A 17,646-nucleotide genomic window follows, 5' to 3' on the forward strand; every position below is an offset into this window, starting at 1 on the left:
GGTCCTGTTGGAAAATGAAATCTGCATCTCCATAAAGTTCGTCAGCAGCAGGAAGCATGAAGTGCTCTAAAACTTCCTGGTAGACGGCTGTGTTGACCTTGGACCACAGAAAACACAATGGACCAACACCAGCAGATCCAGCACCCCAAACCATCACGGACTGTGGAAACTTTACACTGGACCTCAAGCAACGTGGATTCTGTTCCTCTCCTCTCTTCCTCCAGACTCTCGGACCTTGATTTCTAAAGAAAATGCAAAATTTACTTTCATCAGAGAACATAACTTTGGACCACTCAGCAGCAGTCCAGTCGAGACGCTTCTGACATTGTCTCTTGTTCAAGAGTGGCTTGACACAAGGAATGCGACCGCTAAAACCCATGTCTTGCATACGTCTGTGCGTGGTGGTTCTTAAAGCACTGACTCCAGCTGCAGTCCACTCTTTGTGAATCTCCCCCACAGTTTTGAATGGGTTTTGTTTCACAATCCTCTCCAGGGTGCGGTTATCCCTATTGCTTGTACACTTTTTTCTACCACATCTTGTCCTTCCCTTCGCCTCTCTGTTAATGTGCTTGGACACAGAGCTCTGTGAACAGCCAGCCTCTTTAGCAATGACCTTTTGTGTCTTGCCCTCCTTGTGCAAGGTGTCAATGGTCGTCTTTTGGACAACTGTCAAGTCAGCAGTCTTCCCCATGATTGTGTAGCCTACAGAACTAGACTGAGAGACCATTTAAAGGCTTTTGCAGGTGTTTTGAGTTAATTAAGTGATTAGATTGTGGCACCAGGTATCTTCAATATTGAACCTTTTCACAATATTCTAATTTTCTGAGATATAGAATTTGGGACTTTCATTAGTTGTCAGTTATAATCATCAAAATTAAAAGAAATAAACATTTGAAATACATCAGTCTGTGTGTAATGAATGAATCTAATATACAAGTTTCACTTTTTGAATGGAATTACTGAAATAAATCAACTTTGTCATGATATTCTAATTTTATGACCTATAAATGTATCAACCCAACCTTGCATTCTTCTGTAAAAAACCTTTAAAAAAAAACTTTCCCTCTTCTGGAAAAATAAAGAATTTTTCCAACTTTCCAAATATATAGATCTCTGGCTATTTTGAAGCAGTAAGAAGAAAGCACAAAAATACCGATTGAGAGCAAAATATGTGTAGCAAATTGATGTTTCCACCTCAAATAACAATAAGAACAAGGAAGACTGCTGTTTCTCACCTCAATATATAGGGTTGACCAGATCTAATTATGCAATTTTCATTACGCTATAACTTAAGTTTGTTAAAACTTAACTTAAAACGGCCGTCTGGAGTTTTTTTTTTGTTTTTTCTGTCCCCCTTGGCCATTGGACCTTACTCTTATTCTATGTTAATTAATGTTGACTTGTTTTATTTTCTTACTGTGTCTCTTATTTTTCTATTCTTCATTATGTAAAGCACTTTGAGCTACATTCTTTTGTATGAAAATGTGCTATATAAATAAATGTTGTTGTTGTTAGAGAATTCACAAAAAATTCTTTTTGTTGGTGATAGATGGCAGCACCTGCCCTGCATTCCAAAATGGTGGGGAGATGGTTGTCAGTCGAACAGCGGGTGCGATTTGTTCGCCTTTTCATAATTGCATAATTAGATCTGGACCACCCTGCATACTTCAAATAATATTTTGAGCAAGAAAAGCACTTTTGTCATAAATCAAACATAGAATTTTATAACAAACAAGTTATTTTTCAAAACTGTGTTTTCCATTGAATCTGAAATCTTGTGGAAACAGTTTGTTGTACAGAAAATCCAATTTCAAACAGATTTAGTACACAGATTTTTTTTTTTTTTAAACGTGGAAGGAGTTTAGTGCAGACTATTGTTATTTGGTGTAGCAGAACTAAAAGTAGTACAAAATTGGCAAAACACAGAAACATAAACACACACAAACACTATTACAGACACCATGATAAAATCTACTTTAACTGTATTCTTGATGTTGAACATGGTAGATGTAGAATATAACCTTAATTCGACAACACGTTCTTTACCCAATTTACATTAAAGTAATAAATACCAAAATAGTGGAGAAAGTAGAGGAATGTTATGCAATCAATAGTAACATACTTTGGCGATGAAAACTAGCACAGCTGCAAAAAAACACAATGTGAGGAGAATGTAAACATTTAGAATATCACCTTTAATTCTACTTACAGATTTTGTTGGAAGCATACGAAGATTCTCTGATAGCTAAGTGGGAAAAAATCTGAAATAATCTATTGTAAATTATATATGCTATATGTAAAATATATTTGAATATCTGCTATATAATAAAATACTAAAGTCTATGTCTCTAATTCCACACAGCAATCTGATTAGTCAGTTTGGCTTTGGTGAGGTGAGAAAAAAGGAAGTGTGAAACACATGAATAGGAGTAAAGCAGCACGCCAAGAGAGTCGTCTTCTAAGATAGAAAGTATAAAACTGGACAGGAGGTGAGAAAGGAACCTCAAAAATAATGACAGAGTCTGAGAATCAGGCTTTATGGGAATGTGCTCGAGATTGAGAGTGCCAGTGAAGAGATGTTTAAACACAGGTGGATACAGAGGAAAGGTACTGAAAGTACATATAGGGCAGATACTTTTAAATTATTCTATTAGCTGTGGGGTGGAGCACTGGCTCTGAGGCTAGTTGACATTTGGAATCCAGTAAAGGCCAGAAGTGACTCTACATTGGGCCCTTAACCTGCAATTGCTTTGTCCTGGAAATGACGTTAATCTGCATCTAACCCTGGAAGCAGGTCCTCCAACATGCACAGAAAATTTGGAGGTTGGTGGCAGGATTGGCACTCCAGCCACTATAAAAAAAAACCTCACACATTGTGATGCTGAGGTGTATGTAACCCACTGCACTCGGATCCTAATCCAGGTGGTTTGGAGGGTGTGGCAACATGCTATCAGTGCATGCTTGCAACTGCTATTAGCAGTCTTCAACAGGTAACTTGTCTAGTTTATAATAAAACTACTGTATATATACTTGTGGATAAGTTCTCCCGCTGATAAGTTTGGACTTGATTTTACAGTATAATTTCTGGTATTTTCTAATGTCAGTCATTTAAATTGAATGCGGAAATCTCACACTATTGGTACAAGGAATTGTGATATGCTGACATATTTTTCTATGTGGGTACAGCAATGCGCTGTATCAGCACGTGCTCCTAACCTCTCTCTAGTGTGCCTACTTGACCACTTGGTAATACCCAAACTATTCTAAAGCATCGTTTGCACCGATTTGTGCTTTTTGTATCTCACACCCTCATACACCTTTATCTTAAGAGCATCCCTTATCTACATTGAAGCGTTCGATCAGAAGAAAATATGAACTGGTTTTAAATTGAATGTCATTCAAGTAGCAAAAGAAATTGGTAATTGCGCTGCTGCAACAAAATTTGATGCGTCTGAGAAATGGATGCAAGATTGGAGGAGGCAAAAAGATGTGTATAAAAATAAAATGAAGTGTTGCATTTTTGAACAGGCATATAAGTCGGGGTCTGATTTTATGATAGATTTTTCAGGTTTCAAGACATGACTAATATGTGAGTACATACAGTAGACATGGCTTTCAATCTTTGTAAATTTTGTCTTTGCATACTCTTTATACTCAGATTGCATGCACATCGCTGGAAACACATCATATTTTCACTTGCATTATTTAATATGAAAAGTTTCAGTTATTATGGTATGTTGTAGACCATTACTAATTGGATCTCAAAAAAAAAAAAAAAGTATCTATTGTTAATACCTATCTGCTTTTTTTTACATATACAGTAATCCCTCCTCGATCGCGGGGGGTTGGGTTCCAGAATCCCCCGCGATAGGTGAAAATCCGCAAAGTAGAAACCATATGTTTGTATGGTTATTTTTTATATATTTTAAGCCCTTAGAAACTCTCCCACACGGTTTATAAATATTCTCCGCACAGTTATACAGTAAACCCTCGTTTACAGCGGTTAATCCGCTCCAGACAAATAAATGAATTTCCACGAAGTAGTATTCTTTATTTATAAATCTAATATTTTCACAGTTAGAGCATAGAAAACCTGTTTACGACCTTCTAAATACGTTTTTTAACATTATTAGAGCCTTCTAGACATGAAATAACACCCTTTAGTCAAAAGTTTAAACTGTGCTCCATGACAGAGATGACAGTTCTTTCTCACAATTAAAAGAATGCAAACATATCTTCCTATTCAAATGAGTGCCATCAGGAGCAGAGAATGTCAGAAAGAGAGAGAAATGTAAACAATCAAAAATCAATTGGGGTGTTGGGCTTTTAAGAATACGAAGCACCTGTGATAAAGAGGCCGCAAGGCAGGGATCAATGTGAAGGTAGTCTATCAACATTTTTTACAGGAGCGTCAGTATCTTCTAAGCAAACAGCATCTGTGCAAACAGCCCCTCTGCTCACACCCCCTCCGTCAGGAGCAGAGAATGTCAGAGAGAGTGAGTGAGACAGAGAAAAGCAAACAATCAAAAATCAATACGGGCTGTTAGAGCTTTGAAGTGTGCGAAGCACCACGCGGGAAGCATATCATATATCATTGAGGAGTTTTATTTAATACGTAATACGTACTCTGATTGGGTAGCTTCTCAGCCATCTGCCAAGAGCGTCCCTTGTATGAAATCAACTGGGCAAACAAACTGAAGAAGCATGTACCATAAATTAAAAGACCCATTGTCTGCAGAAATCTGCGAACCAGCGAAAAATCCGTGATATATATTTAGATATGCTTACATTTAAAATCTGCGATGGAACGAAGCCGCGAAAGTCGAAGTGCGATATAGCGAGGGATCACTGTATCATACAATGTATGCAATGCTGATAAAACAACTTTTCTTGTGAATCACAATTAAGTACATTTGTAAATTTGTGTATTCATTAACTCATTTTACAAACATGCATATTTCTACATAAGACGGGACACCCTTGTCTACCTTAAAAGGACAGGACACAAATATGACATAATCAGCTTCCGAAAAATTTCATCCAAAGTGATGACTGTACATCTCAGTGAAACAGAAATACAAGGTTTGAGGCTGGTAGTGGTGATCAAATATTTCTATACAGTATACCCACATTCTGTACTTCAGGCAGTCTAATGAAAAGGAGCAATAATTCAACAGAAATATGAATAGCAGTTGTTTTCACGTACTCCACAAACTTTAAAAATGGAATGCGTTATAAGACACACTTACCGTAATAAGTTGGCTTGCTTTTCAAGCTCCTCAATTTTTGTCCTTGCTATAATTTCAAAGTTTATTCTTACCTACAATGAATGAATGTTTTATTTCTTTAATAAATACCATTTTACACTTCAGAAACCTAACACTGATTTTGCATTGTTTTGTGAAGATCAGATCGTTATAATTTCATATCCTAATTCCTTAAATAGATGAACTGGTAAAATGAAATTGTGTTAGTATGTGCACCTGTCATTTAAAAATGCTTGATGAATAACCCAAAATAAATGTTAAGGAGGGAATGCTGTGTTTTTTATGTCAAATAGTAAACTTAGGAGACAAAGTCACCATATAGTTTAGCATACAGGTCATGCAACATTGGAAGGCTGATTAGACTGTAAAGATTTCAACTTCTAATATTTAATTCAAGATAGTAAAATGGCAAAGACATAGAAATAGAGATATATTGTATATAACATTTAGGAAAACAGATGAAACAAAAGAGGTGTAAGAATGTTTACTATGAGTCCAATACCCAAAATCTTCAGTCACAGTATGACAAATTATACTTAGCATATATGAGAAAACTAGCACAGGAACATAGCAACATTAGTATTATGTGGATTTAAAAATAATGAAACAGACAGCTAGAGGTCATAGAGAAACTGACAAACAAGATATGCATCAGCAATAACAGGATCCAAGAAGGTCAGGTTCAGACTAAAATAGTAACTGAAAAGTCTACAATCCTAAGGTGACAACACAGCAATTAACGTTACCTGACAATTGCAAACACAGGTGTACAAGTAGTAGGAAATGATATGAGTCACAACAACCACTGATTGGTAGAAGCATGTGGAGAATGATGCTTTTTATTGAGCATTGATATCATTTTGAGGGTCATATAAAAAAGTGATAATACTGGACGGAGAACTGAATGGACCTGTATAAACCCATGCTAATCATTATGATGGGTATGAGGAAATTCATAGGTGTTTAAAACAAGGAATGCCAAAGATGTTAAAGCGGCAAATACAACTGTGATGGCAAAGTATGAATTACATCTCATTCAAGAAAGAAGGAATTAAACAGTTTAATTACTGTGTTAAGGGGAGTGAATGTTTGTTAACAAAAAGTTATGCCTTCAGCATAAAGTGTGTAGATAGACAGACAGTGTCAGGGTTGCCAGGAGCCATGACCCGGCCAGGACGACGGAAAGGACCGGATGTGGGTCTGCACCCACCGTGGATCACGTGGGGGTTGCCTTCCGGGTTGCTTTGGAGGCCACGGGTACAGGGCATGGAAGCCCTACCCTGTAGGGGCCCGTGGTCACCGCCAGGAGGCACCCCAATGCCTTGGGGACCTGTTACCCCAGCACTTCCGCCACACCAGGAAGTGCTGGGGGAAAGATTTATGACGGCGCCCGGAGAGCAGCCAGGAGGACAGCGGTACTTCCGCCACGCTGGGGTGTGGCCAGAGGAGGAATGCCGGGAACACCTGGTGCTCATCCGGGTACTATATAAAAGGGGCCGTCTCCATTCATTCGAAGCTAGAGTTGGGTGGAAGTAGGACGAGGCAAGAGGAGCTTTGGAGGCGGCCCGAAGACAAGGCATTGTGAGGCCAGGACTGTGTGTGAATTGGGGTTTGTGCACGTGACTGGGTCTGTGAGACCAATGAACTGGGGTCTTTGTGACCATTATTAGTATTGTATATAGTGTAAATAAACGTGTGGTGGAAAAAGAACAACATGTCCGTCTGTCTGTGTCCGGGTCAACCTCCACAACAGATAGAACCTTTCTTGTCCCCAGGGAGAAATTTGGTTCCAGCTTGGCTGTTTAATCTATACTAATAAAAGGCAAAGCCCTCACTGACTGACTGACTGACTGACTGACTCACTCACTCACTCATCACTAATTCTCCAACTTCCCATGTAGGTAGAAGGCTGAAATTTGGCAGGCTCATTCCTTACAGCTTACTTGCAAAAGTTAAGCAGGTTTCATTTAGAAATTCTAAGCGTAACGGTCATAACTGAATCCTACTTACATACATATATACGGCCATAGCCTGCAGCTCGGTTGCCGTGTGAGGCGGAGTTGCGTCACCCATCACCACGCCTCCCACGTAGTTGGCTGCCTGCCTATATTGCGTCCCCCATATGCACGCCTCCCACGTAATTGAGTGCCTGCCCATATAAGGCCATCCGTCGGCAGCAATCCAATAGACACGCTGCCGCTATGAGGCGTTTGTCATGCCCAAGACAAATACAATATTCGTGAGATACAAGTTTAGTGAGAAGATGCAAGGTATAAACGAGACTTTTGATCACTTTGTAATGGAGTTAAAGTTGCTGGTGAAGGACTGTGCTTATGAGATGGTCAGGGATAGAACAGTGTTTGGCATAAACTCAGCAAAAGTGTGAAAGAAACTTTTAAGTGTCGGGTCTGAGCGAACATTAAATAAAGCCGTGAACATTGCAAGATCGCACGAGATAGCACAAGAACATCTGAGAACCTTCGATGCATGTACTCCGAGCAGCTCACGTGAACTGACTGTGAACACAGTACGAGGAGAACAAGCAAGAGCTCCAAAGAGCGCTGAACAAAAAACGCATTATACCAATGAGAAGACAGCAAAAGAATATGAAGCGAGTGATGCATACAAGCATATTCATAAGTGCAGCTACTAAAGAAACAAAGCACATGGTGGAAAAAGTCAATGTTCAGCTAAAGGAAGATGGTGCAAACGAAGATGAGATGGTCAGGGATAGAACAGTGTTTGGCACAAACTCAGCGAAAGTGTGAGAGAAACTTTTAAGTTCCGGGTCTGAGCGAACATTAAATAAAGCCGTGGACATTGCAAGATCACACGAGATAGCACAAGCACAGCTGAGAACCTTCGATACATGTACTCCGAGCAGCTCACGTGAGCTGACTGTGAACGCAGTACGCAGACAACAAGCAGGAGCTCCAAAGAGCGCTGAACAAAAAACGCATTACACAATTGAGAAGGCAGCAAAACAATATGAAGCGAGTCACGCATACAAGCATATTCATAAGTGCAGCTACTGCGGAAACAAAGCACACGGTGGAAAAAGTCTAAAGGAAGACAGTGTAAAAAATGTGGTAAATTGAACCACTTCGCTAAAGTTTGCAGGACTGGGAAAGATAAACCCGTGCATGCAGTGTGTGATGTCTCAGATAAAGAGGAAGACGAGCTGTTTATTGATGCAGCAAGAAAGGAACAACCCTCTGAATCTGAACAAGCCTTTGTAGACATATCAATAGGAAAGCAAGGTGTAAAGCTTAAGTTTAAATTAAGTTCATAGACACGCTGCTGCTAAATATTCACAAGCAAATTCACAACTTAATACTGGGAATGCCTGTTTAAACATCTTAGATTCACGAGTACCGATTTGGGTAGTGAATACTTCAATGAATGAAACCTGTTATCTTTACAACGGTTAACAAACACGGAATGTAACTTTAACACAACACATCATCCAAATACGAACCTGATTGAACGAAATAATGATAATCAAATCCTTGATGACAGCAACACTCATAACAGTCACAAAACAATTATATTGACAATCATGTTACATTATTTTTAAAATGTTTCCTTTTCTTTTTCAGAACTTCTTTAACACACTACTTCTCCATTGCGAAGAGCAGGTATTTTGATAGTCGCAGATATAATGAGATGTAAGAGGAAGTGCAGTAAGGCCTAAGGTTGAAGGCTCTGGAATGAGGAATGTGACAAAAATAAGTCAGATGTGAACAGGAAGTGGGGAGGAGATAAAGGTTAGGTGTCATCCTGTTTGAAGTTGGTTGATAGTGTCACGGGGAAGGTTTTAATCAAAGGTGTTTAAAACAAACTACAAAAGATGCATTTTTCTGCCTGATATATACTGATGGTGAAAACTGCAAGTTTTCAACTGGAAAGTTGCCATTGTGGTAAATGACTCAAAGATTTAAATATGTTCAAAGAATGACGGGAAGAAAATTAAAGATGGACATAAAGTGAGAGAAATTATGGAAGAGATACAGTAGGAACAGTATATTTAGATCAAATATTTAATTCAGAAGAAAAAATTAGGAAAAAAGTCTACATGACAAAGTGCATAACATGTATAACAATATTAATATCTGTACCCAAAGTCACTTACTTGAAGTTCATTCTCTAGTCTCTGAACCTCAGAACATGAATTTGTTAACAATTGTTGCAGACTATCTTTGTCAAGCATAAGCTTATTATAGCTTGCTGTAACCTCTTTAAGCTGTTGCCTAAACCAAAATAAAATACCATCAGGTTCACAAATATTGCAAATATACAAGCATGTAACTTAATTTTCAAGTTTTTTCATTATAGCGCTATTACAGTTATTTAGTTCCTGCTAAATAGATTACACGCGACTGATTTTTTTCCTGAATAATTACTCAAAACAATTCCATTACACAGAAGGAAAAATATGGAGGTAAAAACTAGCTGTAACATGTAATATAACAAGTATTACAGATCAGTAACATGCAGTGCATCCGGAAAGTATTCACAGCGCATCACTTTTTCCACATTTTGTTATGTTACAGCCTTATTCCAAAACTAGACATTAAGCCCGTTACAATAACGGGCGCTAGAACAGTAGTGCATGAACATTAGTAGGAACAGTCTATATTAAAAGGCATGGGACCTTGACCTCATTCTGTTTCTTGTCTTAATTTTTTTTTTGTCAAAAATATTTTTTCAAGAAGCCTAAAGTAAAATAATAATAAAAATAAAATAGAAACATACATGACAATACAGTAAGTATAATTAATATTGCCTTAGTGTAAAACTATAAGACACAATATCTGAAGAAGATATTTAGGTAAAATTTTCAATTTTTTTACCTCATGAAATTTTTCTATACAATTTCATTATAGACAACATTTCTTGTAAATATTCTGTCCGAGTTTGGCAACAATTTGCCTTGTTCAGGAATCTCTACAACCTTGACAACAACATCTGGAAAACATCAAACTCTTGATAATGCAACATATAACTGACCATGGCTGAATACTGGTTCTGGGAAGTAAATGCCAACCTTTTCTAAGGTTTGCTCTTCTGAGTCTCTCTCTTTTAGCGTTTTTCTGAGAGTCATTTTCTTTTTCTTCAATTGATTTATTTGCTCGTATTTTTCTTTGTCTTTCAGAATTTCTTTTGTTGATGTTTACTTGTTGAGCTGACCATTCTTCCAGGAGATGTTGCTTATATAGGATTTGATTGTCTGTGTCTTTTGTCCTACTTGACGTATCCTTTTTTGGGTGGCATGTTGTACTGGCTTGTATGTGGCTGTAATATGCATCCTTTAATATGTCTTTAATTGTCTCTCGCAGTAATACTGGTTTGTATTTGCATAAAATGCCTGTAATGTTCTCTGACAGTAATACTGGCTTTGATGTTTGTAATATGACTTTAATTTTCTGTCACAACAGTGGGCAATCAGCAGTGTGTCCCCAGCAACTGATGTAATGTGTGGCGTGCTGCTTATAATCGTGCCTGTGGCGTATCCCCAGCAAGTATTTTAATCTGTGGAGGCATGCAACTGATTATTTTGTGTGGCATCTCCCCAACAACGGATTTTATGTGCGCTGCCGCGACTACCCAATTAGCACTCTCCCCAGCAATGGCGTCCTTTATATCTTATCATGCACGGCCGTGGCAAGACCATTCACTGTGTGCCCAGCTTCCAGTGTGTGTGCTTTATTTGCTTATCATGCACGGCAGCAGCTAGGCCATTTACTGCGCGCCCAGCTTCCAGTGTGTGTGCGTCAACGTGCCGAGTGCATGGGCGGGGCACGGCCCGCGCATGTGCACTTCACCAGAAGACAGACACACACACACACACACACACACACGGACACCTGGATGCACACAGGGGTTTTATTAAAGAGGATGGATTCAATTCATTTTTTTCCTCAGAATTCTACACACAACACCCCATAATGGCAATGTGAAAAAAGTTTACTTGAGGTTTTTGCAAATTTATTAAAAATAAAAAAAACTGAGAAATCACACGTACATAAGTATTCACAGCCTTTGCTCAATACTTTGTCGATGCACCTTTGGCAGCAATTACAGCCTCAAGTCTTTTTGAAAATTATGCCACAAGCTTGGCACACCTATCCTTGGCTAGTTTCGCCTATTCCTCTTTGCAGCACCTCTCAAGCTCCATCAGGTTGGATGGGAAGCATCGGTGCACAGCCATTTTAAGATCTCTCCAGAAATGTTCAATCGGATTCAAGTCTGGGCCACTCAAGGACATTCACAGAGTTGCCCTGAAGTCACTCCTTTGATATCTTGGCTGTGTGCTTAGGGTTGTTGTCCAGCTGAAAGATGAACCGTCGCCCCAGTCTGAGGTCAAGAGCGCTCTGGAGCAGGTTTTCATTCAGGATGTCTCTGTACATTGCTGCAGTCATCTTTCCCTTTATCCTGACTAGTCTCCCAGTTCCTGCCATAGAAAAACATCCCCACAGCATGATGCTGCCACCACCATGCTTCACTGTAGGGATGGTATTGGCCTGGTGATGAGCGGTGCCTGGTTTCCTCCAAATGTGATGCCTGGCATTCACACCGAAGACTTCAATCTTTGTCTCATCAGACCAGAAAATTTTGTTTCTCATGGTCTGAGAGTTCTTCAGGTGCCTTTTGGCAAACTCCAGGTGGGCTGTTATGTGCCTTTTACCAAGGAGTGGCTTCCGTCTGGCCACTCTACCATACAGGCCTGATTGGTGGATTGCTGGAGAGAGGGTTGTTCTTCTGGAAGGTTCTCCTCTCTCCACAGAGGACCTCTGGAGTTCTGACAGAGTGACCGTCAGGTTCTTGGTCACCTCCCTGACTAAGGTCCTTCTCCCCCGATTGCTCAGTTTAGATAGCCGGCCAGCTCTAGGAAGAGTCCTGGTGGTTTTGAACTTCTTCCACTTACAGATGATGGAAGCCACTGTGCTCATTGGGACCTTCAAAGCAGCAGAAATGTTTCTGTAACTTTCCCCAGATTTGTGCCTCAAGATAATTCTGTCTCGGAGGTCTACAGACAATTCCTTTGACTTCATGCTTGGTTTGTGCTCTGACATGAACTGTCAACGGTGGGGCCTTATATAGAAAGGTGTGTACCTTTCCAAATCATGTCCAGTCAACTGAATTTACCACAGGTGGACTCCAATTAAGCTGCAGAAACATGTCAAGGATGATCAGGGAAAACAGGATGCACCCGAGCTCAATTTTGAGCTTCATGGCAAAGGCTGTGAATACTTATGTACATGTGCTTTCTCAGTTTTTTATTTTTAATTAATTTGCAAAAACCTCAAGTAAACTTTTTTCACATTGTCATTATGGGGTGTTGTGTGTAGAATTCTGAGGAAAAAAAATTATTTAATTAATTTTAGAATAAGGCTGTAACATAACAAAATGTGGAAAAAGTTATGGGCTGTGAATACTTTCCGGATGCACTGTATGAAGGCTTAAAAACACTGTTATTCATTTAGAAAATAAAGTTCATGTGCAAATAATTTTTTGTACTCCAAATAAGAAGAATAGAATCACAACATATGGTTTCATATAAAGCAAATACCAACTTCTTCTGGAATCTTGTCTCTAGTGTTGGGATGCTTTCAAATTCTGTCCATAAATATGGAAGGCTCCCCCCCTCCACTTTAAATTTACACCTCATAAATCACAAGCTCTGGCAATCCAGGTGTGCTGTATTTGTGCAGAGTTTGACAAAAAAATCTGAATGTAAACCCCTCTTGCACTTTTATTTTCCAATTTGTCGCTGTAAAGTAATATGGGATGTACATATGCTTAAACAGAGAATGCAGAAGCAGATAAAAATAGTTTAAAACTGAACATTGGAAGTGTTAAAAAGAATGTATTGGACAATACATGTGTACAGGCTATAGTTTTCTGTTCTGGAAACTGAAAACAAATGCTGCTGCAATGTTCTCATTTCATTAGATTAAAAACTGGTAGGAAAGTTAATGGCGCTCTTACAATCAAATCAAAAAGAACTTTACCAATTTAAAAATATGCTGTGATACAAAGAAAATGTTGGTTAGTGTGTACTAATTACATAAGTAACACAGGTATCTCCCTTAAACAAAGAGAATAAGGCATGAGTATATAGCGGTAACAGTTGTAAGGGGGAGCGGGTGGAAGGAGGAAAGTGCAAGACAGTACATATCCTGACTGATATCCTTACCCAGCAAGAAAGTCATGCTAATATTTTGATTGGGGTTGCATTCTATAGGAGCAATGATTCTCCAGGCTACTAGTGTGCAGCAGAATTTTCCTGCTGCAAGAGTTAAGGGCCCCTAAGAGTCCACTGGGAACCGTGAAAGAAGTAATCATTTCCTCCTTCAGACAAGTTTGGAGTTGAAAGAGAAGAAAAGACCAGGGTTTCTCTGGTGTGAAGGAATATGAAGGCCAAGAAATAGAAATTTGGTTTTAAATATTTTTAGACAACCTTAAAAGAATTTTGGAAAACACAAAGGGGAAAGTTGGGTTATTTATCTTTTATAATCTGTATTTTGCACACTTCTTTTCTTAACTCTCCCCTGTATTTTGTTACTCTGTTTGACTGAAACCCATCCTTACCACTATCTGAACTACACTGGTATCTTTCTAGATATAGGGTTTACACCATAGCACACCCAACTGGTCACATAGATGCAGCTAAGATTGAAAGAAAGTGGGAAGTTGCAGCATTTGCAACATTGTGTGTATTTTAAAGAAAATAATTCTTACACTTATTGACAGACAAACTGAATGTTCTCTAAATTTTTCTATGCATATATTATCAGCAAATCTTACTTTTAAATTACCAGTTATGAAGACTGAACTTTTTTTTTATACCAGGGATATTTACCTATTGTGTCTCTACCATTTCCTTGACAGAAATAGTTTTTAGTTTCACCTACTAATATATTTTAATCAACTGTTATATTAATAGTTCTTACTCATTTTGCTGTAGCTTAATCTTTAGATTATTAAGTTCTTGCAATGCAATGTCTTTTTCCTTAGTTGAAGCAGATAACTCTTCTTTAAACTTGCATTCTTCACTCTAAAAAAATAAACAACATAATGACATAATGCTGTCATACTATGGAGAAAAATCACATACTGTATAAGAAAATATGTTATCCAGATTATTTATTCTATTGCTTTAAAGTAAATTACTCAAATAATTCCTATGTATACTATAAAACAGACTTGCTAAATAAATTAATTACCTTTATAATAATATCCATTTCATGTTTTTTTCTTTGTCAATAGAACTAAGTTATAAAAGTGTGCTTTGAAGAACCAGTAAAAAAAAAAACAAGTCACTACTGCAATTTGTACATTTGTACTTTCATGTTAATAAATTTTAACAAGACAAAGATTTAAAAAAGAAAAAAAAAGTTTAATCAGCCCTTTAGTACAAGGAGTACTGGAAGAGCTCTTCATCCTTACAAGGACACTGCAAATTTAAATCATGCCACATCCAGTGAAGCCCCTACTTCCTGTGACAAACATCTTGTGAAGTTTTAGCACTTACATGCTCTTATAATTTGAGGCAACAGACAGTCTGTCAGAATGAGTCCAAACAGTCCATTTTTGCATAAGCTCTTATGAGGGTTTACGCACTAAACATGCCTTAAATGGAATTTCAATTGATATCTGCAAAGTTTTTCTTATTTTAAAATAAATATCCGTAGCGGTATTAGATAAAAAAAACGTATTTATATTAAATTAACTTCAATATCCTACCCTTAGAGACTCTGGTTTTCCTTCCAAATATATGTGCTAGATCTATAGAGAATTCTAAATGTAGCCCTGTTTCAGTGTGGGTGTGAAGAAATAGAACCCTGCCCGATATCCTGAATTGGATAAAGCAGATCTGAGAGTGTTATATTAGTACAGTTACAGATTGTCAATGTAAAAGAATTCTTAAGTAATTATAACAGTAACAATGTATATGTGTGTGTGTGTGTATATGTATGTTTTCCATGCATGTTCAATTAACCATAATAAAGTAATTAACATGCACCTGTGGAATGGTCGTTAAGACCTTAACAGCTTACAGAAAGTAGGCATTTAAGGTCACAGTTCTAAAAACGCAGGACATTAAAGAGATTTGTCTACCGACTGTGAAAAACACCCAAAGAAAGATGTCCAGGGTCCCTGCTCATCTGCGTGAACGTGCATTAGGCATGCTGCAGGGAGGCATGAGGACTGCTGATGTGGCTAGGGCAATAAATTGCCATGTCCGCACTGTGAGACGCCTAAGACAGCGCTACAGGGAGACAGGAAGGACAGCTGATCATCCTCGCAGTGGAAGACCACGTGTAACAACACCTGCACAGGATCGGTACATCCGAATATCACACTTGCGTGACAGGTACAGGATGGCCACAACAACTGCCCGAGTCACACCAGGAACACACAATCCCTCCATCAGTGCTCAGACTGTCCGCAATAGGCTGAGAGAGGCTGGACTGAGGGCTTGTAGGCCTGTTGTAAGGCAGGTCCTTACCAGACTTCACCAGCAACAACGCCGCCTATGGGCACAAACCCACCTTCGCTGGACCAGACAGGAGTGGCAAAAAGTGCTCTTCACTGATGAGTCACGGTTTTGTCTCACCAGGGGTGATGGACGGATTCGTGTTTTATTGTCGAAGGAATTGAGCACGTCTGGGACCTGTTGGATCGCAGGGTGAGGGCTAGGGCCATTCCCCCCAGAAATGTCCAGGAACTTGTAGATGCCTTGGTGGAAGAGTGGGGTAACATCTCACAGCAAGAACTGACAAATCTGGTCCAGTCCATGAGGAGGAGATGCACTGCAGTACTTCAAGCAGCTGGTGGCCACACCAGATACTGACTGGTACTTTTGATTTTGAGCCTCCCTTCATTCAGGGACACATTGTGAAACATTTTTAGTTTATGTCTTATGGTGTTGACTCTTTTAGTGTTCATACAAATATTTACACATTAAGTTTACTGAAAGTAAAAACAGTTGAAAGTCAGAGGGCGTTTCTTTTTTTGCTGAGTATATATATACAGTATATATAAATATATATATATATATATATATATATATATATATATATATATATATATATATATATATATATATATATATATATATATATATATATATATATATATAGCATCTGTAGTCTGAGTCTCAGTCTGATTGTATGGGTGGTTACCTACCAGTTAACTTCTCCGATCTCCAGGCTGTCAAACGAACCATACGCCGTGGCACAGCGTAAAGAGACTTTGTCTCTGATGCGGACGTCCGAGGTTCGATTTCTGCGAGAGGTGCAGTGCAGTGTGTATGCCTGCTGAGCCCAAATAAGGGCAAAACACGTGTCAGGTACTCTTTGCATTATTTGACAGTAAACTATGTAATATTTATATATATATATATATTAATACATACACACACACGTATACATATACATAGTTACAAGTATCAAAAAGGGGATACATGCTATCACCCAGTAGCCATCAACCACCAAATTAGCTGTTTCTTGCCTTCTGACACATTAACAAATTGGTGCCAAGGAAGTGCATCATGGGTACTATGAATAATGCCCATGAAAAGTTTTCTGTGACTGCAAATTTACCTCTACATTATCTAAACAGAGCCTTACAGAAGGCTGCTAGCCATTAATGAAATTTAAATAATGTTTTTGTATTATGAGAGGGTAGTTGGAGATGCAGACACAGAATCCAATAGATATTCTGAGTAGGTTTTCTTTAATGAAGTTGTACTACTGTACCTCTCACTAAACATACCAAGGCCCAATTCTTGTCCTTCCTTATTCTTTCTTCCCATGTCTCCCCGTAAACAAATGCCAAACAGAAAACTTAGCTGCAGCCTCAGAACACAGAGTTTTCAAAACATTTACAGAAATATTAACTTAAAAACCCTGTAGCTATTAAAAGGACAAATTATTTCAATCAATTTAATCTACACTAAAATATAATCCTACAAAATCATTAATGTATTTTATAACAAATATAGGGAGGCACAGTGGGCAGCGCTGCAACCTTGCAGTTAGGAGACCCAGGTTTGCTTCCGGGGTCCTCCCTGCGTGGAGTTTGCATGTTCTCCCCGTGTCTGTGTGGGTTTCCTCCGGGTACTCCGGTTTCCTCCCACAGTCCAAAGACATGCAGGTTAGGTGCATTGGCGATTCAAAATTGTCCCTAGTGTGTGCTTGGTATGTGTGTGTGCGCCCTGCCCGGGGTTTGTTTCCTGCCTTGTACCTTGTGTCGGCTGGGATTGGCTCCAGCAGACCCCCGTGACGCTGTAGTTAGGATTTAGCGGGTTGGATAATGGATGGATGGATAACGAATATTATATAATCTCAAGTATAAATAGTATAAATGT

At 38.7% G+C, this 17,646-nt stretch overlaps 1 protein-coding gene across 7 annotated transcripts in view; it reads right to left on the reverse strand.

The window, feature by feature from the left end:
• Positions 1-17,646, reverse strand: part of sycp1 (synaptonemal complex protein 1) — an 89,531-nt gene that overhangs the window by 27,953 nt on the left and 43,932 nt on the right. For all 7 annotated transcript variants that reach the window (XM_039749349.1, XM_039749353.1, XM_039749352.1 and 4 more), the window contains 3 exons: positions 14,225-14,328; positions 9,400-9,517; positions 5,250-5,320 (listed from right to left, as the gene is read on the reverse strand). In XM_039749349.1, coding sequence (XP_039605283.1) covers positions 5,250-5,320; positions 9,400-9,517; positions 14,225-14,328 — 293 coding nt within the window. The remainder of the gene's footprint in view (positions 1-5,249; positions 5,321-9,399; positions 9,518-14,224; positions 14,329-17,646) is intronic.

Source organism: Polypterus senegalus, chromosome 3 (genome assembly GCF_016835505.1).
Source record: "Polypterus senegalus isolate Bchr_013 chromosome 3, ASM1683550v1, whole genome shotgun sequence".
Lineage (NCBI taxonomy): Eukaryota > Metazoa > Chordata > Cladistia > Polypteriformes > Polypteridae > Polypterus > Polypterus senegalus.